The 25,032-nt window shown below is 32.8% G+C and overlaps 3 protein-coding genes across 4 annotated transcripts; 1 reads left to right on the top strand and 2 right to left on the bottom strand.

Annotated features, from left to right (window-relative positions):
* Positions 1 to 5,289: 5,289 nt before the first annotated feature.
* LOC111001070 (protein artemis) lies at positions 5,290 to 8,569 on the bottom strand. Its single transcript, XM_022270776.2, has 4 exons — positions 7,921 to 8,569; positions 7,630 to 7,854; positions 6,882 to 7,332; positions 5,290 to 6,213 (listed from the first exon to the last, which is right to left on the bottom strand). The coding sequence occupies exons 1-4, from the start codon at positions 7,973 to 7,975 to the stop codon at positions 5,832 to 5,834; spliced, it is 1,113 nt and encodes a 370-aa protein (XP_022126468.2). The 5' UTR covers positions 7,976 to 8,569; the 3' UTR covers positions 5,290 to 5,831.
* A 128-nt stretch (positions 8,570 to 8,697) lies between these two features.
* Positions 8,698 to 20,820, top strand: LOC111001063. The gene is made up of 9 exons (XM_022270765.2): positions 8,698 to 9,128; positions 9,839 to 10,041; positions 10,580 to 10,818; positions 11,811 to 12,258; positions 13,524 to 13,732; positions 14,756 to 15,538; positions 16,407 to 18,068; positions 18,768 to 19,229; positions 19,682 to 20,820. The coding sequence occupies exons 2-9, from the start codon at positions 9,840 to 9,842 to the stop codon at positions 19,841 to 19,843; spliced, it is 4,167 nt and encodes a 1,388-aa protein (XP_022126457.2). The 5' UTR covers positions 8,698 to 9,128; position 9,839; the 3' UTR covers positions 19,844 to 20,820.
* Positions 20,821 to 21,812: 992 nt separating this feature from the next.
* On the bottom strand, positions 21,813 to 24,115 carry LOC111001064. Of its 2 annotated transcripts, XM_022270766.2 has the most exons (4): positions 23,719 to 24,115; positions 23,064 to 23,321; positions 22,301 to 22,791; positions 21,813 to 21,964 (listed from the first exon to the last, which is right to left on the bottom strand). In XM_022270766.2, exons 1-3 carry the CDS (start codon positions 24,007 to 24,009, stop codon positions 22,318 to 22,320), a joined length of 1,023 nt encoding a protein of 340 aa, XP_022126458.2. In that variant the 5' UTR covers positions 24,010 to 24,115; the 3' UTR covers positions 21,813 to 21,964; positions 22,301 to 22,317. The 2 variants fall into 2 exon arrangements, with proteins under 2 accessions (XP_022126458.2, XP_045489123.1); XM_045633167.1 differs by having other exon boundaries at positions 21,813 to 22,791.
* Between the last annotated feature and the right edge of the window lie 917 nt (positions 24,116 to 25,032).

The following is a 25,032-nucleotide window of genomic DNA, read 5'->3' as shown; positions in this document are numbered from 1 at the left end:
AGGCCGCCAGTTGCTTTTCATTAAATTATGTTATATATATATTTTTACCTTTTATGTAATGCAACGGAGTATTAATAAATAAATAAATTCTATACCAATCGAAAGTATGAAGCCCATAGAATATGCAGTTAGGTTGCCTATTCTTTTCCGGTCACAACTATCGGGTTGCCAGGTTTAAACGGGTAAATCTGCACTAGCATTTTGCAACGGTCTGTTTATTGAAAGAAATTTAAATGAATTTAAAGATTATTTTGTTCTGAACACGGTGGTATAGGGTTGCCTGCGAAAAATCAGTCCAGAATTGCGGTTGTCAAATTTTAAAAAGTAAAATATTGCTCCGAGTGAATGTGTAAAGAAAGAAAGAGAAAGAAATAACTTTATTAGCCACAAAATACATTAATTGTGTCTATAAAGTAGAGTGCTCTGGCCCCCACACTAGGATTCCCTGTGTTGTGGGCAGCCAGTCTCTTCCTTTTACATCTAGACGTTACTTAATTAATTAATTCTACTTAACAAATTTATATCTACACTATTTTTGTACGATTAGAATGTTTTCTGTGTTAGTATAGGACAGCTTGACAAGATATTTTTTGAGTTGTTTAGTGAAAGTATGAAGTGTGATTTTTGAAATGTTAGTGATCATTTTATTTTTAATAAGGTGGTTAAAGATGAAAGGACCTCGGAAGGAGAAAAAGCGTTGAGCGAAAAAAGTGCGATTTTTAGGTTGCTTATATAAAGGTTTGCGTTTGGTTAGATTTGGTGTAGGGGGTGTTAGTTTCCAAAAAAGCCTGCATATTGCTATTAAATAAAGTTGTCTTACAGTTAGGAGCCCTGCTTCGCTGTACAATTTTGATGTTGAGTAGCGGAAAGGTTTTTTAAAGGATATTTTAAGAATGGCACGTTGGGTGCGCTCAATTTTCAGCATCGGGGACAATGCCGCTCCACCCCATACCGATATGCAGTAAGATAATATCGACTGGCATAATGCAGTATACACTATCTTGGTTGTATGTGGGTCAGAAGGTTTTCTAAGGCGTTTGAAAACATTTATAAGTTTGCGAACTCGTGAACATAGATAGTTTATTTGAGGGCTCCAACAAAGCCTTGAATCTATAATTAATCCCAGGTATTTGGTTGTTTTCGTGGGTTCCAGAAGAGGACAGTTACATTTGTTGCAAGGGTTCAGACATGAGTGTAATTTAATAGGGGGGATAGGGTTTGGTTTGCTGGTTTTCGAGATGTGAAAACATATGTATTTGGTCTTAGACGTATTTAGAGATAGGAGATTATCTAAAATCCAGTGAGAGATTTGGCGAAGACCTAAATGAGCTAACCGTGAGGCTTGTGCCCAAGAGTGTGAGTAAAAGACTATAGCTGTGTCATCAGCGAAAGAGAAGAGTTTAGCATTGGTGAGCTGAAGTGAACATAAATCGTTAATGTATACTAAAAAAAGCGTTGGACTGAGGGCACTTCCCTGTGGCAAACCGCATGAGACGTTTTCTAGTTGACTGCTATGCCCATCAACTCGAACCCTCTGCTTTTTATTGGATAAGTAGGACTGAAACCAACGGAGGATATTACCACGAATTCCTAGTCTTTCTAATTTTTCAAGTAGTAATGGCCTTGAAACAGTGTCAAAAGCTTTGGCAAGATCAAGAAAAACACCGATACATCTTTGTCCTTCATCTAATTTGGAGCTTATGGTTTCAACCAGTCCTGTGGTAGCATCTTCTGTAGATCTACTTAGTCTGAATCCGTATTGATTGTCGGCAAGGATAGATTCTTTTTCCAAATAATTCAGTAATCTGACGTTAATGATTTTTTCTGCGATTTTAGCGAGGGTTGGGAGAAGAGAAATAGGACGATAGTTTGAAATATCTGTTTTATTGCCTGATTTATAGATAGGTGTGATATTAGCTATTTTCCATGATTCAGGGAAGATACCTTGCTCAATACTAAGATTGCAGATATAAGAAATTGGTGCAGCAATAATGTTTTTTAGTAAAATGACCACTCGATTACTAATATTATCATCACCTGGGGCAGAATTTGGCTTAAGAGAACTAATAATTTTTATGACTTCACGCTCGTCACAAGGAAGAAAAAGAAAAGAATTTAAATTAGCGGAAATTGACACTTTGTAGCAAAGGTCTTGTTCAGTCTGGTTTGTCTTAGACAATATATCGGAAGCCAATTTATTACCTACCGAACTGAAGTAATTGTTTACAATATCGAGAGATTTTTCAGGGTTTTCCTGTAGATCAAGAAGTTTATTAGAATTTGATTTAGTTGGGTTAAGGTGGCATATATTTTTGATAGATTTCCATAGTTTCCTACTATTGTCTTTGTTCTTAAGGATGGTGTTAGCCTCATATAAATTTTTAAGGTTTTTAAGTATGTTATTACAGAAATTTCGGTATTGCATATATTGCTTTTGGAGCGGTTCGTTGTTAGGTTGTTTTCTTGATAAGATATGCAACTGATCTCTTCTTCTCACACAGCGTAGCAAACCAGGTGTTATCCATAGCTTTCTGATACTTTGAGAATTTCTTTTATAAATGATTTTTGTGTTGGTGTTAACTGAATTTGTAATTGTACTTGTGAAAGCACCAACTGTTTCATTTATATTTTCGATGTTATAAAGAAAGGTCCAATCGACCCCTGATAGATCTTTATACAGTTGGTCGTGGTCTATAACTTTACTTATCAAAAGAGAGGCTTTGACTAAATTATTATTCAGGTGTTTAGTCTGGTCGATTCCTATAATGACAGACATGTGATCATTCACTTGGGATGGGCAGACAGCCACGCGTGATTGTGAATGTGATCTAATGAGTGCATGATCTAGACAATTACCTCCACGAGTTGGTAAGAAGTGTCCTTGGATAAGACCGTAGAAGTTCACTAACTCAAGAAACTTATGAGCTCTTCGATCGTCGGTCGTCTCCTTAATGTCGATATTAAGATCCCCAACTATATAGATAGGGTGTCCGTTGTACGATAAAATGAGGTTTTCGAGTGAGTCGAGAAAATTATCAACATTATAGAAGGAAGGTGATCTATAAATTGATATGATAACAGCATTATTATTTAAATGACTAACTAAGCAGTTAGCATCTGTAAATGCCGGTTCAGTTATATTAACGTTAATGTTATTTTTATGAAAAATTACGATTCCGTCGCTCTTGTTAATGTATTTGTGGGAGAAAGTACATGAATATCCATCTATGTGAATACCTGTAAAATTTTCATCAATCCAACACTCAGTTAGGACAATTAAATCAGGATTAAATTGAAGCCTCATAAGAAATACTAGAAAGCTATCAAAATTTTTATTAATGCTACGGATGTTTTGAGTAACAATGTTGAGGTCTGTGGATTCGAAAAAAACTTTACAGTCTTCCGGATAATTAAAATATTGGTTGGTTATGAAATTTGTATCATCTATGTCGCGAATTAAACCCAAATTATCGAATTTTCAAATAGATAGAAAAAAATGGCATAAAAAACGATAAAATTGTATCTAAATGTGTTTAGGATTGTATTACCGATTGAGTCATATTTGTCGAATAGTATAATAGGGAAAAGTAGACAATTGTATAAGGTATATGGCCTATCACTATCATAGTGGTACTTTGATAAATTTGATATATTCATAATCATAGCAATAATTAATGGTTCAGTTATTTTGCTGTCATATCTGTGGAGTGGTTCTGTATAGTGTATTTTTTGTTTGTAGAACGTGTTAATCTTTGTATGGAATTTTGAAAAAGAAAGGAAATTAAATATAAACAATAACAATAAAAAACATATAACTACAGCTAACACCAGTCATGCTTTACTTAGCGAGTTAAGGTGATCTTCATTTTTTATTAGAATGTAAGGAAAGCCGTTCTTCTTCCTAAGATATACGTTGCCATTAGCAGACCAGCAGTACTCGTACTGTTCTGACTTCGCAAACTCCCTTGCAAGAAAATAAATGCGCTTTGCTTTAGGTGTTAGGTATTCTGATATATAAATAGCTTTATTACCTCCGAGTCCCAAATGGCTGGCATTCAGCTTGTTAGCTGTATTCCCAACGTTGTACTTACGTATCGCACTTAAAATATTGTTCTTTATAAGGGTATTCGAAAGTTCAACGGTGAGGTTCCAACACATGTTGTCTTTCCTGCTGGTGAATCGGCTAACATCTCTAATATCACCTGAGTGTATCTCTATGTTAAGCCCAGAACAAAGTTTCCTTATAAAACCGAACAGCTCCGACTTCGTTGGGGTTGGGGTTTGTTTAGGAACGTTACGAATCTCGATGCATGTCTTGTTCATAGCTCGAGCTAAGGCTTCCTGTTTATCCTCCACGTCACTAATTTGTGACGAAATTGCCGTCCAATCTTTTTTAAAACTGTCGATTTTTCCTTGTAGTTCAAAGATCTTTTCGGAAACAAAATCTACTGACTTTCCAATGTCTTGACTAGTGTTATTAGCAGTTGTTAATTTAGCTGAAAGTTCGGCAATACGACCTTCCATGGCATCCAGTCGGCTGTTCTGTTGGTCTTGCAATTTGTCGAGCCTGGCATTTTGGTCACGTTGGAAAGATCGCAGCCATTCCCTTTTCGTTTCGTCAGCCATTTCGTTTTTTAGAACGAGGAAATCGTCCTTCTCGTCGCGCGCAGGTCTTCGCTTTTGCCGCGATTTAGTATTGACGTGGTCGCTCTCCTGTGTTGAGCTATCACCTGCATCGCGTTCCAACTGAATATTTCCTTGTGTTGGAGAAGATTTTTTCATTATGTACTTCAGTTGTCAAAGCTAAGGTTCAAAATTCGTTGGAACAGATAAAGATGTCAGCAACAAGTGTAGCAGCCCTGATTGGCGAGCGTCCTTCCCGTATTGCGTAAGCTGATTTGCGTATGCGCAAAGAGGGACAGAGCAGTGTAATGTGGGAGGGGCTAACGCACCGGTGGAGGGGCTTACGGTCGTCTGATGGAGGCACGGTACCAGGATCACAGCACTTAACGGAGACAATTTTTGCGTGTCTCAACGAAAAACTAAACCTCCCAACGTTTCATGTGAGCCGGGTGTCGTTACACAATTTTGATGCCAAATTTATTTAAATTTTGGAAATAAATAATATTATTTAAACTGCACTTTCACTTAAAACACGTCTAAACTGTGCGGCGCCGGAGGGGAAGAGGATGTGTGCGACTGAGAGGTCCCAACCGACCATCCCATGCATTATAAGAGGACACGGACGCCTTTACTAATGTTAAATTGGGAATTTACTAATAAAACAGATTTTATGTCAATAAATTTAATAAAATATACATTTATAAAATTGTATGTTTTAATAATTCCGTAGGGGTAGTCAGAGACCTCGAATCTTCACATGCTACAGGCCTGACATACCTCTAGCTTAATCCACTTTTATGAGATAATGCATACTCATCAGGGGACTTAACTAGTCCCTTCTCTAGTACTTTATAGTACCTGTCGTGATTAGTATTTGATCAATCTATGAAGGACAATTTACAAATAATAATTGTAGCTAGCAATTTTATCGTTTTCTCGTCCAAATCAGTAGGTGTGTAATTTGTCAAATCTTTTTACCTTGTGTCCTTACAGATTCAAATTAAATGGCGTGGAACAAATTATATCTGTATCTTATGTTCCATAATAAAGAAATTGTATTTTTATTATTGAGTTCTCGCATTCTCTCCCTAAAAATTTGAGTCCAACGGAGTTTTTCAGCTTTCTGTGAAAACACAAACTTTCTCAATGTAGTGTTTCGCTCACCCTTTCAAGCAATCTTCATACAAGGTCTGATTTCAAATAAAACATCAACTACAAAACTTTTTCACTAAAATACTTTCCAATTTACCCTCTTCCCTCAAACTATGCCGTTTCACCCCTCTCTCCCCTATATATGGATTAGGAAAACCAATCACTCTATCCGGTTTAAAATAATTGACAAAACCCAATATCTCACTCCGACTACAGTGGGTTGCAAAACACACGTCCACTCGCGTCGGTGACATTCGTTGAATTGGCTTAAATGTGTTACTATTTATCCATTTCATCGCTGAGAGATGAATGTAAACAAATTGTGGGTAGTTCCTTGGTATGCATGTTGAGTGATTCTTTTCGTTGCGTTTTGTACATAAATGTATGATTGCTTCATTATTGTTGTTGGTCACACCAGGGACTAGATGTGATATTTTTCTAAAATAATATAATAAATTAAAACATCTCATTAGTAAGCCATAGGCCATTTGACAACATTTTAAAAACCATTTCGGATTTAAATTGATTATTTACAAAAAAAATTATTTTTAAATGCCACGTTTTATACAGATTGCGGAGCAGAGATCAATGAGGTCTTATGGAGTCACTGCTGTGCACCGATGGATTTATAGGTCCCAGGTGAAGGAAATCACACCAACGTCTTAAAACCTAAAAATGTATGATATGTGGCAGGCACAGAAGGCTGATTACCTACCTGTTCATTGTTTGTAAACAATGATCAAAGAAACAGATGCAATCTGCTGCAAGTTGTTAAAATTATGTTCATAAAACATTAATCTGTTGCAAACATTTTTCGAAAGGAGTTTTTTTTTAAAGGTTTTAATGTGAGCTTCTGAAATCCAGACAGTTTAAATAATGTTGAATTTGCACAAATAGGACATAAAATTAAACTTGGTTGAATTTAACATGAGCAGACAGAATTGCAACCAAACTAAACTATCACATAGAATATTATACAATATACTTTTTATGAATTATACAAAACCTTATAGTTTATTTTATAATTTTAATAAGAATTATATTACAATAAGTTTACTAGCTTATAATTGTATGCATTAAACAAATATGTAAAATTAAATAAATACCTATAAAACCTCCATAGGTCTTCATTTACATAGACTTTTCTTCCCAGCTTCTCATAAATCTTGTTAAAAACATATTCATAACCATACTTTGCTGATGTATGTAACGCTACACCACTACCCGTCGACAAACACCGCTCTATCTCTTTTATCATCGCGTCTATACTCTGTGACCGTTTTGGAAAATTTTCATACACTAGGTCAATAAATGTTGTATCTAAATACATTGTGTTAATTTTTATTGGTTTCTCAGCTACATCATGCAAACCTGCATACTTATAAATATCTTTTTCATTTATTCGAAAGTCACCGGTAAACAATACTGTAGTATTTATAGTTTGGAATAAAAACATAACTGCTCCTACACAATGTCCTGCTGGTATAAGTGTAACTGTCACATATGTTTCTTCAATGTTTTCTTCTGGTATTCCCTCTAATGTAATAAGTGTTGATCCTGCAATAAATTAAAATAAGAATTGATTTCACCCCATAACATTGAAATGGAGTCAAACTACCATGCTTGATATTAATATTTTTTTATAATATGTAAATTTCATATATAATTGCACAAGGCCAACTTAGAATGGTTTCTAACATGTTACATTAAGAAAAAAACACACAAAGCAGTTTCATAACCATATTAATAACATTGAATAAATGTTTGATCAAATCAACCATATTGGTGGTTTTAATTACTTTTTAATGGTTACTTTGTGTATACAATATCTCCAGTGTTAAAAACAAAATTTACCTAATTTCAAGACTTTTATGTAGTCTAATATTTTGTCATCCTCGGTATTTTCTTTAATAATGGCAGCAGACAGTTCCGTTGTGTAAATAAATATGTTTTTTTCATTGATATATTTAAGTAAGGAAGGCGAATGTAGACCTTGCATATGATCAGAATGGCAATGACTTAAGAAATATGCTCTTGCAATTGTCGATTCTACATATTCAAAATTATCCACATGTAAACCTGTAACAATACACTTAGAAGTAAAATCTGTGGTTTATAAACTGGTTTACGTTTTTTTTTACTAACCAGGTATCTCTTCAATTTTCCCTTGAAAAGAACTTCGTAAACACCTTTGAAACATGTTTTGGTACCCGCGCCGCCTACTAATGAATGATACCCATATTTAGTTTGTTAGCTGTTATGAGTAGTAGTATCTTATAAATTATAAATAAATGCAAAGCAAATAATGTTGAAGATTCTGATACACCAATGTTGTTGTTGAATGTATCAATGTTATAATACTCCTGTAGAGCCAATGTTGCCGGATGGTCTTGGCGACATTCCCCTAGAGTCTAGACTTCTGATTTCCCCTCTCAAGTCTCACCAGTTGAGAGTTGAGAAAGACTACTTTAAAGTATAAACTAAAGATGTTTAAAATTATTCTACAGTATTGTGTACTACAGCACTTTAGACAATTGCTGGATATACTAAGAGTCTGTTTCACAATGTATGGATAAGTTCGACAAGTTCCAACTTCCAAATAAGCTAGTTATGTACTTATTGCTAGGATAAACATTATTGTTGCGTTTCACTTCTGTCAGATAGCGCTATTCGTCATTAAACGCGATATTTCTTATTCGGAAAATTTATCTTTCGAATAAATATTGTCTTCAAAAAATAATTGATGTCTTGCACAGCTATTTGGTACTGTATCCATACATTATGAAACAGACCCTTAGGCCTTAGTGTGCTTAGTGCTAGTCTGTGAGCCGACATACCGACAGGTGATTTTGACACATCAATGTGATGACATTGTCATTAGTTTAATAATGTCGTTAAAATTAATGGAAAACTTCTACGAAAGACTAGGCGGTATGGTCGAAAGACCTGCGCCATGGGCGAAAAAAAAATTAATAATGTTGTGTTTGGTGATTTTGGCTTTTGTTTGTGTTTAAATGTGTTTGGATTACCATTTACCATGTACTTCATAATAAAGACCACGGCTTAAAGTCTAAACGCTTTACCACTTTTATGCTAAAAAATAATCAATTTTAAGTGAATAATGTTTAGTGAATAGCTGCAAACAATCTCTAATATTAATAATTATGTACCTAGTCATTTTTTATTACGTGTGATAAAGATATTTTTATATAGTATTCTAAGTTACGCAGCGTGTTATTTTTATTAATGACTATTTTATATCATTCAAAAGGAGGTTTCATAACCTTCGATTTTATAGAAAGGTAAAGTAGGCTTCTAAGTAAATTATATTGCGCGTTCCTGTTAAGATTAAGGTAAGTCGTACTACTTTTTATTAGGAAATAATAGGAATATTTTGATTAATTATTTCTATCGTTATTTTTCCTTAGACACTTAAAACTATCTAAGTATGCAGAGTTATTTTGGTATAAGAATCTGAATATTGCTTTAAAATTTTTAATGGCGCAGTTTCTATAATACATTATTTTTCTGTTATCTATTAAACAATAAGTCCCGTGTGTTATTTTGAAGTGTTTCTTTGTTTGAGTATTTTAAATAGTTATAACAATATTTTTGTTTCCGTCATGTATTTTTTAATTCAAATTATTACTGAATAATTTAACGGGCCAATAGAATAATTATTAAAAACTATATTAGAGTATTTTAAAGTATACATAATTAATTTCTATCAAATGAAAAATTTTTGTGTGTTAAATATTTGAAAATAATTAAATATATGGGTAGATAGGCATTTAGTAATTCTGCAATAGTATCTTACAATGTAATGTGGGGAAGATTTTTCATTCTGTCAATGTAAAGGAATTAGTAGGTTATTTTCTCTATCTTACCAATTTAATATAAATATCATGTAAAATTTGATAAAGAAGTAAACCACATTGCATTGACATAATGGACTTAGACCTTTCGTGCTGCAGGTGTTTTTAAATGGGGGCTAGCACTTAACATTAAGTGATCTACCTGCATCCTATGAAATTATCTATTTTTTCATTTTTTATATTTTCAGAATGGATGAGGAATCAGTACCTCAATTATTCGTTGAAGGACAGTTTCTACCCAACAAATGGGTGTATAGAAAAACAGAAACTGAGTATAACATTAATGGAGAAGTGTTTACATTACAAAATGATGATAATGATGACTATTATAAATTTAAAGTTGTTTCTGATACAGACAGTTTGGGTGAGAGTAGCACACTTGACAAAGAGGGTAAATAAAAAAGAATTTATTTATATGTCTAAGACATGTTGGTTTCCTCACAATGTTTTCCTTCACCGTTCGAGCAAATGTTAAATGTACACATAGAAACAAACTCCATTGGTGCACAGCCGGGTATCGAACCTACGACCTAAGATATGAGAGTCGCAAGCTGAAGCCACTAGGCCAACACTGCTCTATTACAATAACTATAAAAACAATAATTTTAAATTGTTTTTGCTATATTTATTTATTATCGTATTAATGTTATAATAAAAAAAGATTTATTTTTAAAGCAACAGTTTTGTTGTATTTCTCCTGTAAATAGTGAGGCTTATTTAGGCTTTAACAGTGATTCACATTATTTGTGAAGCTGTTTATAATGTTCTAGACGGGTCACAAATGAATGCTTGCCAGTTGCTTTTCATTAAATTATGTTTAATTTTATTTTTTATTGTATGTAATGCAACAAAGTGTTAATAAATAAAATTATTACTACAGTCATAAGCTGATTGATTTTTCTACAACTTAAAAGTGTTTATAATTTCAGAGTGCAAGTTCCTTCCTGTGTCTATAAAGAAAACACTTTATGGTGTTATTGTTAACGATGCAATTCTTCTTCCAATTAATAATTGGAATACAATAATAACATTGGAAGATCATATTTGGTGCTGTGTCTGTTTGGATCTAGATGTAGATGCGATTACTCACATCAAAAGAGATATGCATATAAAAAGTATGAATGAGTATCAGCCTTTGCAGAGATTTGATTTGAACCTTGTAAGATTGGTAAGTGTTAAATCAGTTACAGAAGAACTATATGTGAGGTGTCTTTTAAATTTGTATAAGTATAGAATGATCATGACCATTACTTTAATAATTTTGAGAAACGTCATTTTAGATATTAAACCTTTTTTGTAGCATCTGAAACTAAAGATTTATCTTTAATTGACATACAATTCTTTGTAAATATAGTACAAATATAAATGTCAGAAAATATGGTAAGGGTCCGTTTAAGTATTACGGAAGCACTATGGTGGGGAGTCATGTCATCATTGTCTATGCTTGAAAAGGAAATGTAGTTTTTTTTTTAATAGAACAGGGGGCAAACGGGCAGGAGGCTCACCTGATGTTAAGTGATACCGCCGCCCATGGACACTTACCTCACAGTGGATGCTAGAGGGTTCGCATCGAGAGTATTTTCGAAGATTCTTACTAAAAGTTGATATGAATAATATAAACTATTATATGTAGTTGAGAGCTTTGCTTACGGGGGGAAGATAAATGCAGTAAATCTGCTTGCATAATACTTGAAGGACCCCTAATCCACATGATAATTGTAAATTTACATTTACTGCCAGTTCGCAAATCAAGGGCGTAGAACGGAAGAGAAGAACTGGCAATAAAACTCTCCGCCACACTTTTTAATCGCAAATTTTCTTTTACACAATTTTTATAAGGAGCTGCAACCATTACACCATGTTCCATATGGCATCTTGAGTAATCAAGAATAATAAAATAAATTAAAAACAAAGATTTGTCCTCTATCAGCAGGAGGAATGGTGGAGCACGAAGTTACAAACTCGTGGGAACAACACGCAAATACGTAGTAGAAATAATTATTTTCTTGACTTGTCTTTTTATATATATTCTGCCCTTTTTCAACTTTGCTATTATGCGAATCATAGATTCGCATAATTGGAAAGTTGTAGCCATTGTCTATGTATATTAACAAAGCTCGGAGCTATTTTTGATGTAAATATGATAATTAATAATTTCAGATTGATCAACACTACCACTGTGCTGTATGCAACGAATCATTCCATAAATCAGAAGAAAATCATTTCGACAGTGAAACTCATGAAAACAAGATATTATACGCAATCAACCATTGTTCAGATGTTCAAGATATGCACAATATTGACCAACTCACTTATCCATTTGACCCATTGTTCGCTCATTTATTCGATTCCTCACAACCTCAATCATTTGGATCATCAATCCCTCATTCAGTCGAACCGTCGCACTATCATTCAATCGAACACTCACCCATTGAATCACCCAGTGTATCATCTTCCCACTCACGCGCAGATTATGTGGAGAGTGTCAGTACAAGTGAGAGTGGGATTGATTTCAATGAAATGGATGGATTTAACGATATAATCTGGGATAACATGCCAGTTGAACTTTCATATGCATCCGTTGCTACGGCTGTGCCAAAGCTATTTTGTAAGTATTTACTTAGAGAGACATATAACATAGTGTTTGATATCTGGAAGTGGAGCAGAAATTTGTTGTCCATTTTTCTTTTAAGAAGGTGACAGCCCTGATAGATTTATGCGTCAAATAAAAAAATTAATACATATGTACTAAGATTCAGTAAACTTTTTAATAGAACAAAGTTTTATTTAAACCTGCATGTCTGTTCACCCTGGTTATTCTTTAACAGCACCTAGAGTAAATAAAAAAATTTTAAACGAAAAAAAAACAAGTGATTTTTTTTTTGAGAAAAAATAATAAATATTGGCTCAGTACTTTACACAGTTGTTTAATACTTTAAAGTTCAGGAGAAATCATTTATTGACAAAGGGAATTTAATTATAAAATAAAATTATAAATAATACACCAAAATATCACACCCATATAAAAATGTGTGCGAAAAGAGAACTCTCATAGCATTTGTGCATTTATGTTAACACTTACGTCATTATAGTTCGACAGTACATCATGATAATAGAGTTTTAATAGTTAATATGCCACGATTGTTTTCTTCCCGCATAGATGACATTAATCAGCCATTTCTCATACTGCTATTAAAAAAACCTACTTTATATAAGTGCACAGGGGCCCGTTCAAGCAATACGTAAGTACTATATGGGGGTCTTTCATTTTTTTATTTGGTAATTACGTCAAAAGATGTTATTTACTTTTTTACATATTACCCACACATTGTCTATGCTTGAAAACTAAATCCATTTTCGACAACTCCTACAAAAAAAAAATAAGGGTTGCTTTGAAGGAGGGGAGGTGGGGGGTTATTGCAGTAAATCTGCTTTCGTAATACTTGAACGGCCCCACAGTGGATTAACGTTTGCACTGCTTTTGTATGAACCAAATACAATCTATTGTCCATATTTTTTTACCTGACGAATAGTACTGTTTGTACTTAATCTCTTATCAGTCCTATACCTGCACCCAACGTGGTAAGTCAGGTAATGGGTCGTAAGTATTTATGAGAATATCGGGCTCGACGTAGTAAAGTGTTGCCAGTTCAATCGTCGTTTATCGACTTAAAATGTCCCGTACCAATGCAGTAGTTGTCAAGTTTTTCGCCAACTTCCATTTTATGGCCCCTTTAAAGACATAAGTCGCGATTGGTGCAGACTATTCAGAGGTAACGAACTTTGTCAATTGTCAAATTTAATAACCATTTGACAACCAGAAGAATGCAAAAAAAAGTTTATAGTTTTGAGATAAAATATGTTTTTTTTTAGTTATAAACTGGTTCGGTACAAAATATAAGATTGATAATGATGCATGGAACATGATAATAATGATAAAGAGCCAGAAGATCTATTGTATGGCGTGTAAAATAATTGATGACGCCCACGTCAAACTTGAACATTGCTTCAAGCAGGAACATATAGAAAATCTCAAATTATGTACACCAGTTGAGAAATATAAGAATTACATTATAAGAAAGGTAAATATATGTTTGTATATCTATATCTTTGTAATAGTAATAAGTATTAATAGCGACTTATTACTTAGCTTTCTAGCATCGAGAGTGTCCATGGGCGACGGTATCACTTAACATCAGGTGAGCCTTCTGGCTGTTTGCCCCCTGTTCTATAAAAAAAAAAGCGTTTTTATGAGAGGAGGGTTTTTCGATTTTTTTATTTGGCGATTACGTCAACAGTAATTATTTACTTTTTTTACATATGTATGTATGTAGGTAACACATTGTCTATGCTTGCAACCGAAATGCATTTTCGGGGATTCCTATAGAAAATTTATAAGTTTATGTACTATTGAAAGCTTTGCTTACTTTTGCTGACAAAAGAAGGGGGGCGATAGTTGCAGTTAATCTGCTTATGTATTTAATATATGGACCTATTGGCTGATGGCTCAGTGGGCTATTTTATAATGGGAAATAAAAGTATTAAAAGAGTATTCTGTATAATGTAACGCTGGCCTAGTGGCTTCATCTCTCACTCCATCCATTCTCATCCCAGAGATCGTAGGTTCGATCTCCTATTCGATCGATCGCCAGGATGGACTTTCTATGTGCATTTAACATTTGATCCAAAGGTGAAGAAAACCGACTTGCCGTAGACCCAAAATGTCGGTGTGTTTCATGCACAGAACGCTGATCACCTACATGCCTATTAGATTGACAAATAGTTATGAAACAATTAATTATTTTAAACATAATAAGTATATAAAAATATTTTTTTTGTAATGTATAAAAATATTGAATTTACATATCAGTCACGTGATACAAAACGGTCATAAATAAATGTTCAATCCTATATACTTATATATAATCCTAATACAGTGCATTAGGATTAGACCAAGGCAGACATTTTAATCGAAAAATATATTGTTTTGTAATTTAAGAACGCGTCCGAAATGTGGTACAAAAGTGTTGCCAGTAATAAGATGTTTTGTTTTTCCTCCTATTTTGTGATATCACGTATGAATACAGATTTATTATAAATTTTAGGTTGACGAGAAATTCTACCACTGCGCCAATTGCAATAATCTTCAACTAGAGAGTATGGTCGCAAATCATATTGAACGGACACACAAACAAAAAACAAAGCCACTGAAAAACAAAATCCAGGACACCCCGAAAGCAAAAGAAGTGCCAAGAAAACAGAGTAGTGAAATCGAAAATGAGATTGAAAGTAAAATAAACAGTAACAATATGCAAAAGAATGACAGTAAGCGTAAAGTTACTGAAGAAAAATTCCAAGAAATTACCGTCACAAAAAGTAAGGATCAAGAAATAAATGACACCCAAAGTCAAGTATTAAACAACATCGAAAGTCAAGGCCAAGCGATAAACGACATCGAAAGTCAAGGCCAAGCGATAAACCAGATCGAAAATCAAGGCCAACCGATAAACGAGATCGAAAGTCAAGGCCAAGCAATAAACAACATCGAAAGTCAAGGCCAACCGATAAACGAGATCGAAAGTCAAGGTCAAATAATAATCAATTGTCAAGAAAATAATAATGATGATGATATTACCAAGCGTGAAATTATAATACTGCAATTCGGTTGTAGTATAAAAATATCATTATTATCGTTTCATTTAGTGTTTGTTACCCAAAATAATGATTGTTACTGCAACCTGTGTGATAAAACAGTTAGTAAACAGCATATTTCTCAGCATCTAATGGACGGTGTACATATATTTTTGATGCAGCGAATGTTCATACCAAACATGGGTGTTAATTTAATAAGAATTATAAATGTCACTTTGGAGAATGGAATCGTACGGGTATGTTTCAATATTTGATGACATTAGACTAGATTATTTGACATATATTTAATATTGATATTGCCTTTATAAGAAGTTAGGTTAGCTAATTACGTAACTTAAGACATGGTCCCATAAGGAGGGACTGAATTAACCGACTTTGTATTACATAGATCTCTTTGTGTCATTACATTCAATATTAAAGGCCAAGCAATAAACTAGATAGAAAGTTTAGCAATACACGAGATCGATCGATACATTATCATATTACATAAACAATATACAATGATTAATCTCACGAGTAATACAGATGATATTAAATTATTTAAAACGATTTCTATGGTCACTATAGATTAGCTAATCACGTAAGGTTCCTTAAGTAGACTGAATAAATTAAAATACTCTTCAGAACTTCTTACGGTAGAACTGAATTGCGAGACTTGGTTTTTATAACAAGCTATGATATGTACTGATAGCTTTTATAGGGAGTAGATTTTCCTTTCACGAGTTCATGTCATGTAGATTTTTAGGGGCTCAGATTTAGTCCTTCGTTCCACAACTGAGCGTTTCTTATAGCAGGCCGCTGATCTTTATGTGGAACCAGCTGCCCACTGAATTGTTTCCAAACCAATTCGGTTTAGAGTTCAAGGAAAGAGCGTATCAATTCTTTTAAGGCCGATATGGCAATTTGAGCGGCTGTACCACTTAACATCAGATAAGCCTCCTTCTCCTGCTCCCTATTATGTAAAAAGAACCCTAATGTAGGTACGTTGCAATGTTATGATTCCGTAATATATCTATGCGTACATAAAACTAAGAATTTCGTTTGAACGCACACTCTGGGTCACCATCCTAAATTTCTAAATACTAAAATTGTTTAATTTTGTAGTTAAATGGCGGGTTACATTGCGCTTTATGTCATTGTGTTATGAACAACAACAGTTTGGAACTGAACAAGCACATAACGACATCCTTTCATATTGTTAACTTAAATAAAGCCCTTCGTAATGGTCAAAAAACTCAGGATGATAATACAGAAGAAAAGGAAGACCAGAAGACAATAGAAAATGAAAATTATGAAGGAAAAAGAGTTGAAGATATGCCCACAGGTGTTGTTGACTTAAATAATTCGTTTTGTAAGGGTCAAGGAACCCAACATGACATTACAGAAGAAAAAAAAGAGGAGAGGCCAATAGAAAAAGAAAATGATGAAGAAAATAAACATCAAGTTATACCAACCGGTGTTGTTAACATAAATAAAGCTCTTTATGAGGGTCAAACAATCCGGGATGAGAATACAGAAGAAAAGAAAGACCAGAGGCCAATAGAAGAAGAAAATATTGAAGGAAATAGAGTTGAAGATACACCAACAGGTGTTGTTGATTTAAATAACCTTTGCAATGGTCAAATAACCCAGAATGACAATACAGAAGAAACGAAAGACCAGAAGCCAAAAGAAAATGATGAAGAAAAAAAAGTTGAAGATACGCCAACAGGTGTCGTTGACTTAAATAAATCCCTTTGTAAGGGTCAAAGAACCCAGGATGACGATACTGAAGATAAGACAGTCCAGAGGCCAATAGAAAAAGAAAATGATGAAGAAAATAGAGTTGAAGATACACCAACAGATGTTGTTGACTTAAATAAAGCTCTTTGTAATGGCCAAAGAACCCAGAATGAAAATACAGAAGAAAATAAAGTTGAAGATACACCAATAGGCGTTGCTGATTTAAATAAAGCGCTTTGTAATGTTCAAAGAGCCCAGAGTTACAAGACAGAAGAAAAAGGCCCGAGGCCAATAGAAAAAGAAAATTTTAAAACTAAAGATGGAGAAGATACATCAACAGGTCTTGTTAACATAAATAAAACCCTTGGTGAGAGGCAAAAAACCCAGGATGACAATACAGAAGAAAAGAAAAAACAGAGGCCAATAAAAAAAGAAAGTGATAAAAGAAACAGAGTTGACGATACAACAGCAGGCGTTGTTGACTTAAATAACGTTTGTAATGATCCAAAAACTCAGGATGACAACACAGAAGAAACGAAAAACCAGGGGCCAATAGAAAAAGAAAATGTTGAAAAAAATAATACAGATACACCAATAGATGCCGAAAAGCCAGATAAAGACGATAATTTCGTCAATATGGAAAAAGCATCTGATGCAAATATTAAACCTCCTGAAAGAGTAATTCGCAAATCGAAAATTATTAAAGTTCCAAATGAAAATAAAACGGAACGAGATCCAGCAAATGAGATATATACAGAATTAGTTAATAATTTAAGAAATAAAGGTTTATGGAAAAATATCGGTGACGTACGTGTGAATGAAATTTTCTTTGAAATAATAATGGCTAAGTTGAAGAATAAAAATATAAAAATTAGTTTTGCATCTTACAACACATTTGTATCTGTGGGCAACGGAACTTGGTATTGTCTTGTGTGCTCTGTGGAATTATTTAAAATGGGCGTGCACTTTACTATTGATGGCCATTTGAAGAACTTAAAAAAACACGCTTTTATAGACAAATACGATATTAATTTAATTCGTCGGGTAAGTTTTCGATACTTACATTTTTTGTTGATGTATATCAGAGCAGTGTTGGCCTAGTCGCTGAGGTCATAGGTTCGATCCCCGGCTGTGCTCTAATGGATTTACTGTCTATGGGCGCATTTATTGCAAGATTCGCTCGTACGGCGAAGTAAAACCTCGTTAGGAAACCGGCTTGCCTTAGATGTAGTTATTCGAAAGGCGTGTTATAGGCATAGAAGGCTGATCACCTACTTGTCTATTAAAAAAACTAAATCACCACGTAACAGATACAGAAATCTGGAGCCTAGACCTTAAAAAAAACCTTAAGGTTATCTGTATAAAGTATTTAAAAAATGTTATGGAGAAGAATCTACTTTGAAATAATCCTTAATTTATCAAAACTTATTGATTCAGTTTAGACGTCAATCATGTGACAGAAAATCGAAAGTCATAATTATTCGAATAGAGGATGACATAACATGGTTCTAAATAATATGTATTTGTCTGTCTTCGAAGTATTTCATCGGATATTAATCAAAATAAAAACTTGACATTAGCTAACGTATTTCAAATGATACGACGCCATCTTGTCTAGAGAATCATTTTGGCGGGTTATTTAATTTACGCATGAATTAATAATAATATTTTGAACAATTTCTATGGTCACTTAGAAATTATTTCACATAACAATTTCTTAATTTAATTATTTTCTAATTTCAGAATAGGCAATACTATCACTGCGGAGTATGCAATATAATGATCACAAAAGATGATTTACAGACGCACATAACATGGAATGAACACACTAACAATTTGTCTGATAGTATGAAAAATCGGAACAGAAATTTAAAAGAATTAAAATCAATCGATCTCAGTCTGGGAAAGGAAACACAATTCCACGACCTTTCGTTACATACAAAAATTGTTGCAAACTATAAATTCGAAGCTGTCAACACTACGAGTGTTGCCAAGAAGAATAAAATTATCATCCACGCGGGTAAATCCTTTAAATTGACGTGGGACGCATGGCAGGGTGTTACGAAGAATAAAAATGGCTACAAGTGTATATTGTGCAGGGTTGATATGAAAAACTACGATTTATCGGGTCATGTGAATACAGAGAGGCATACAACATTGTTGAAATCGTTTGAAAAGAAATACTTGCCAGCATTGATAAGAAAGGTACGTTTGACACACGTAAGAAATTTTAACTCCATATTTGTAACTAAAGAGTTGGCTTACGCCCAAACTCAATAATTAATCTACAATCTTAGATTGAAAACAGACCGCGACATTCGATCGATCCCCTATCTGCATCCCAATAACTAATAGTCTAAGATCCGGAATTAGAAAAATATACCCTCATCTGTTATTTAGATGAAACCATTTTTTATAAGCCGATTTCAATATCATGAACTTATAAAAACAACCTCTGCCATCATAAGCCTAAGTATTATTATCTATAAGATATTTTAAAAAAATCTCTGTTTCTTGTAATGTTTTCATACAAAAGAAATACATTATTTCTTTTTGGGTAATTCATTTATAAGTTTAATCATGATATTGGTTTGATAATATTTCTTGTAATACAAATGAAAAATAAGATTGATTTTATATAATTTTATTTGTTTTAGATCAACGACTCGACTGTCAATTGCCTCACCTGTGATAGTGAAGTATCGAGCAAAGAACACATATTATTAGATCATATAAAAGGTAAAAAACACTTAAAAAACCATAAATACATCCTTAATGTGTCAGATAAAGGTTGCTACGATGATGTACTTAATCTGTAATGTTTTGTCTATGATATCTGTCAACTGATAATGACATTCCTGTTAACATTTCTTATTATAAATATGTTTTAAAGACTGATTTTTTTCTATATCTATTATCTTTGTTATGAATAGTTTGAAAAAACTGAGTTAGACTGATATTTTCTTTTTTTTAATCTGTTATCTTTTATGTAAGTATTCGCGACCAGGCTCAAGACTTTTGACTTCGCCTAATATATTCTACTTTCAAATAATTATATTCGGAAATACTGACGCATAGACAAACTGTTAGAAGTTTTATATTTAAGATTAATCGTGAAAAATTTTGCACATTCGGGCTATTTTATAAGAGAGTAATATGTCTATTAGTACATTATATATAATAAATGGTGCAAATTATTAGTTTACTGTTATAGATTATTTAAGTTTGCATTTATAGTGGATAAATCCTTAATAAGTAAATAGTTTATGTAGCTGGTAACTTTGTACGATTCTGAGTGACTGTGATTCTTATTGTATTTTTATAGTGATTTTCTATCTACGATGCTTTTCCTTTTTTTACCTTTTCTATTATAAGATACGTAAAACGTTTATAAATAAACTCTATATTATTTATTTTTTATAAAAATGACCAAAGTAATTTGTCGTGGCTTTGTTTTAATCCAATTAAAACAAATTAAAGCTACAATAAAGTGATTTGTATTTTAATATACCTTCTCCACATATTGTATAGCGAATTTATTAGTAGTGTGTAAGAAAATTATTTAATAAAAAATACAGATTAAGGGTAAACTATGTCGAGACTTAGCGCGAACTATGAGATGTCAAAACGTACTTGACGTGTGTGTCACGTTCTTACTCTTACTCCCGTTTGACATAAACGTCGTAGTTCCCGCTAAGACATTTCGTCTCAGAAATTCAGCAGCATTTAAGTGTTACAGTATTACTTAAAGCCATATTGTAAAATTATAACTCATTAAAATAAGGTTGTTGTGATATTCGTTGTTTTTTTTCATAATATTAAAAACGTCGTCACAGTTTCACATTTTTAAATAATTTTTTAATACAGTTGCTCAAAAAGTGGCATATTGCAGGGACGTATAGCGTTCGGAAAGTGGGCTATTACACACTCGTACTTTTTCTTTGCCATTCCCGCACTCGTGCGTTTTCTTTGCCAACTGTCAAAACAATGTGTATTAAAAAGAAAAAAACAACCACGAAGGTTTTATTAAAAAGATTCATAGAAGTGTTTATGATATATGATTTCTAAATATTATAATAATTGGATTCAATAAGGTCGGTTAGGTTTATTTTATTTCATATCAATAAAAAAAATATTAAAAAGAAAAAACTAACCATGAAGTTTTTACTAAAAAAAAATCACAGAAGTTTTTATGATTCATGCAAATATTTTAAAAAGAAGCTACTATTTGTTTCAATATCAGATTTAATGATTGGACTCAATAAGTAAGATTTGGTTTTCTTTCAATAAAAATAGTTTACTGAAGAATTGGCTGTATGGGCCAAGTTCCCTTTGCCTACCCAGAATGGGTGAAGAAAAGAAAAATCAAGCTTTGCTCATATTTATTGCGGTTGGCGCCATTTTCCAAAAATTTTCTTTCGAGTTGAGTTATTTGTTGCACAAAATGAGTAATTTCGACGATATTTTATTTGAATGAATACCACCCGAACTCAGTATAATTGCACAAAATGCTTCGGAGAACAATTTACCGGAAATATATAACATATCTACGTGCAATGGATTTATTCCGTAGAGAGAGGAGAAAAAAAGTAAATAGTTTAATTAAATTGTTTAATTTTTTCGCAACTGTATTAAAAATAGTCGTTCAGTACACGTGCGGAACCGTCATTGCAACTTGTTCCGACTGGCAACCCTCACCTTCGGCTGCGCCTTGGCTCGGGTAGACATTCGTCGGAACTCGTTGCAATGACAGGCTTTCCGCACTTATAATGAAATATACTATTGCAAATGGGCAGCTGCCTGATATTAGGTGATACCGCCGTTCATAGACACACATTTCAGGCCATTTTTTAAAATTGATATGCTATTTTCTTGTGCCGAAGTCGAATTGGTTGGTACACCTGTAGGCAGCTTCCTCCGCTTGTAATTTTTATCAGTAGCTACAATAAAGGGATTTTAATGGTGAAATAATTTTGGAAATCGACTATATTTTCAGTTATAGAAATATTTTATATGTGTATAGATGTTGTTTTCCGGTTCTGTTTTAATACGTACAAGTCACATACAAAAATACGCCAAAAACTAACGGCCTATCTGGCTTCGTATCACTGGACATTTCTATACTTAACAAAAATAAATACCAATGTCACTAAGGCATGATCTAGAATGAATTAATTCTAATTGTGACAATTGAGTTCTGTGAGTTTATTCGTAACAAAAATACTTACTTACTTACAATCAATCACCTAAATAAAGTTAATATAAATGTCATATACCTGTCTTTTTAGAGTTTTTAATAATCATAATAATCTGATCCATTTTCAAGTTCCACGTAGAAGTTCTGAATTTTCTTGCATTGTGATTTTTCATTTACCGGTTTCTCATTTATCATTACCGACTTTATCGGTTTAATCCATTCCCCCGAACTATATTTAGACATTTTATTTTTTGGCATTTTATTATTCATAACAGCATTATTTTTGAAATCAAGATTATTCAATAACGGTTTATTACTACTCGGTGTTGCCAGTTGATGAACTTTGCTTGTAATAAAATTTTCCTTCAAGTTCTCTCTTTTGTTTTTTAGGTTATGTAATAAATCAAGTACAATGTTATGTTTGTCATTCTTAACAATGTCATGATGAGGGGTTATATATCCGCAATCATCAACGCATGCGTAATTCATTTGACCACTTTTCATTACACGAGAGTAAATGATTTGATTGGTTGAATTTACTATACGAAATGTGATTGAATCTTGTTTGATCTGTAAACGATATAGTGAATGTAAGAAAATAAGTATGATATACAGCTTTTGTAGGCCAGAAATATAAAAGGAGCACCAATACGACGCAAGAAGCCTGCACTAATTGCAGTCCTGGAAAATGTTTTGTAAATAATTAAATATTTTATTTAAAAAATATTTCGACTTTCTCGTATGGACTGATTTAGTTATCATGGCATAAAATAGTGTTTACGTAATTCTTGTAAATATTTATATAGGTAATTAATTGTTTTAGTGACAGGAATTTTTATTACCGAATATAATGTTGTTATTTCGCAAGTATCTCTTCCCTGACAGATCTTTATCGAATTCTCGCTTCCAGAGTAATTACGAAGAATCCTCCATTTTGTTTCCAGTGGATTACTACATGTTTCCATCAATTTATCCAAGCTAATTATCTGAGGACAGCTCTCAAATGGTTTATAATATTGTGTTATATTAATAACACATAATGTTTTTGGTTGTATTAAGGAATAAATTTCATAAGGGCAAGGTGGACTTTTGTCTATAATCTGAAAAAAATGTAGTCAGTTATTATAGATATTTAAACCGTAGAAAAATCATTCTTTGACGTCACAAATTAATTCAATACTAAAAATAAATATTAAAGTTTAAGTACAGCAGTACCAGTTCAGATGTCTAAAGTATCCATTTTGATTCCACCATCTCCGTCCGTCTAATGGTGGTTTTTAAATTAAAACTGTAAACCTATAATATGGTTACCTATATAACTTTAAATGAAATAAGATTTTGCGTATATATTGTAACATTGTTAAAATGATATAGAATATCCTTCTTAAATTGATGTGTAATTAATATTAATATAATATTTATATTATATTATAGATCAATTTGAGAAGGATATTCTATTTCATTTAAAAAAAGTATTTTTAATTTACTTTTACCAACCCAATAGCCATTGTAGCATTTAGCACACGAAATATTTAAATAATTCTGACACTTGTAGCACACAACTGTATCATTATTATTTATGTTTATCTTTCTCCATGTTCGCCAGTGAAATCCTCTTTTGTAGACATATGTTACTCCATTCATAGTTAAAAGTTCTCTGAACATGTTTTCGTAGTGTTTGGAGCTATTTTCACTTATTTTAGTATGAAGTATATTTTCTGAGTACACAGTGTTAATTGATAGTGTGTCAAATAACTTCAATCTCATGTCTTGATTTTTATTCTCCATTTTCCTATCAAGAAATCTTCGTCTTAAATTGTCTCTTTCTGTTATCGAATAAAAATCATAGTCGGGAAAGATCCATCGTTGGTTTAATTCAATTTTCGAAGTAACTTCTGAAAAAAATACTAGTGCATATATTTTCAAAAGCATTTTCCACCATTCACCACTTTAACACTACGAAATCAACTATAAAGTTATTATTAGTAAAGTTAAAACAGTATAGTAGTGCTTATGCTTTTTCTGATGTTTATAAATAATTGACTCGCTATCGGAATATTCATTTTGTATGCGAAAGTTAAAAAGTTCGCTTGCCAGCCTGTGGACTTTGTGAAATTGTAATTAAAATTTGAACGTATTAGGAATCTGTTTTGTTGTAAAAATATTGACAAACTGCACTGAATGACTAGATAAACGAGAGGGTAAATTCGAATAATTTTACAACTCTACAGTTCTACATTAACACATAAATGTCTATAACACCATGTCTATAACAAAAAACCTAGCGCACGCGTAGGATGAGAGGTTTAAGGTAGTGAAATTTTCTCAAAACTATTTCAGGCAGGCTAATTACAATAAGTAGTCTTGGCCAGTTCAAGAAAGTCTGAAAGATGCTCAAGTCTGACCAATGTTCTGATCTAATTTAATTGAGTTGCATCCTTAAGTGATCAGCTATAGTAGGTATAATTTATTTATTTATTATTTATTTATTCACACTTCGTTGCTAGAAAGAAACACAAATAACACAATATATATAAATTACAAGGGATGCAACGGGCGGCCTTATCGCTAACAAGCGATCTCTTCCAGGCAACCAGGCAAGGAAAAGAAAACAATAAATAAAGAAACTATGAGTGCAAGAAGTGCATAACGAGAAGTTATATAAAAAACAAAATATATTTATATTAATCTATAGAACCTTAATCTAGAGAAAAAACAATATTAATAACTAACTAAAACTAAAAAGCTAATCTTACAGATTCAAGAATAGCAAATAGTGAATTACATTTACAAAAATGTCAGTATCATTAT

This window comes from Pieris rapae, chromosome 22, assembly GCF_905147795.1.
Source record: "Pieris rapae chromosome 22, ilPieRapa1.1, whole genome shotgun sequence".
NCBI lineage: Eukaryota > Metazoa > Arthropoda > Insecta > Lepidoptera > Pieridae > Pieris > Pieris rapae.
Note: the sequence above shows the minus strand (reverse complement) of the source record. Positions and strands in the feature narration are given on the sequence as shown.

What these genes read in the sequence shown, in the direction of transcription:
- LOC111001064 (XM_045633167.1), bottom strand. Translation starts at nt 24,009, where the DNA reads ATGGAGAATAAAAATCAAGACATGAGATTGAAGTTATTTGACACACTA. An exon ending in AATGCTACAATGGCTATTGG is followed by an intron (nt 23,322 to 23,718) that starts GTTGGTAAAAGT and finishes CATTTTTTTCAG; the next exon opens with ATTATAGACAAAAGTCCACC. An exon ending in AAATAACAACATTATATTCG is followed by an intron (nt 22,792 to 23,063) that starts GTAATAAAAATT and finishes TATCGTTTACAG; the next exon opens with ATCAAACAAGATTCAATCAC.
- LOC111001063 (XM_022270765.2), top strand. Translation starts at nt 9,840, where the DNA reads ATGGATGAGGAATCAGTACCTCAATTATTCGTTGAAGGACAGTTTCTA. An exon ending in TGGAGAATGGAATCGTACGG is followed by an intron (nt 15,539 to 16,406) that starts GTATGTTTCAAT and finishes TTAATTTTGTAG; the next exon opens with TTAAATGGCGGGTTACATTG. An exon ending in ATATTAATTTAATTCGTCGG is followed by an intron (nt 18,069 to 18,767) that starts GTAAGTTTTCGA and finishes TTCTAATTTCAG; the next exon opens with AATAGGCAATACTATCACTG.
- LOC111001070 (XM_022270776.2), bottom strand. Translation starts at nt 7,975, where the DNA reads ATGTTTCAAAGGTGTTTACGAAGTTCTTTTCAAGGGAAAATTGAAGAG. An exon ending in CATAAAAGTCTTGAAATTAG is followed by an intron (nt 7,333 to 7,629) that starts GTAAATTTTGTT and finishes AATTTATTGCAG; the next exon opens with GATCAACACTTATTACATTA. An exon ending in GACCTATGGAGGTTTTATAG is followed by an intron (nt 6,214 to 6,881) that starts GTATTTATTTAA and finishes ATATTATTTTAG; the next exon opens with AAAAATATCACATCTAGTCC.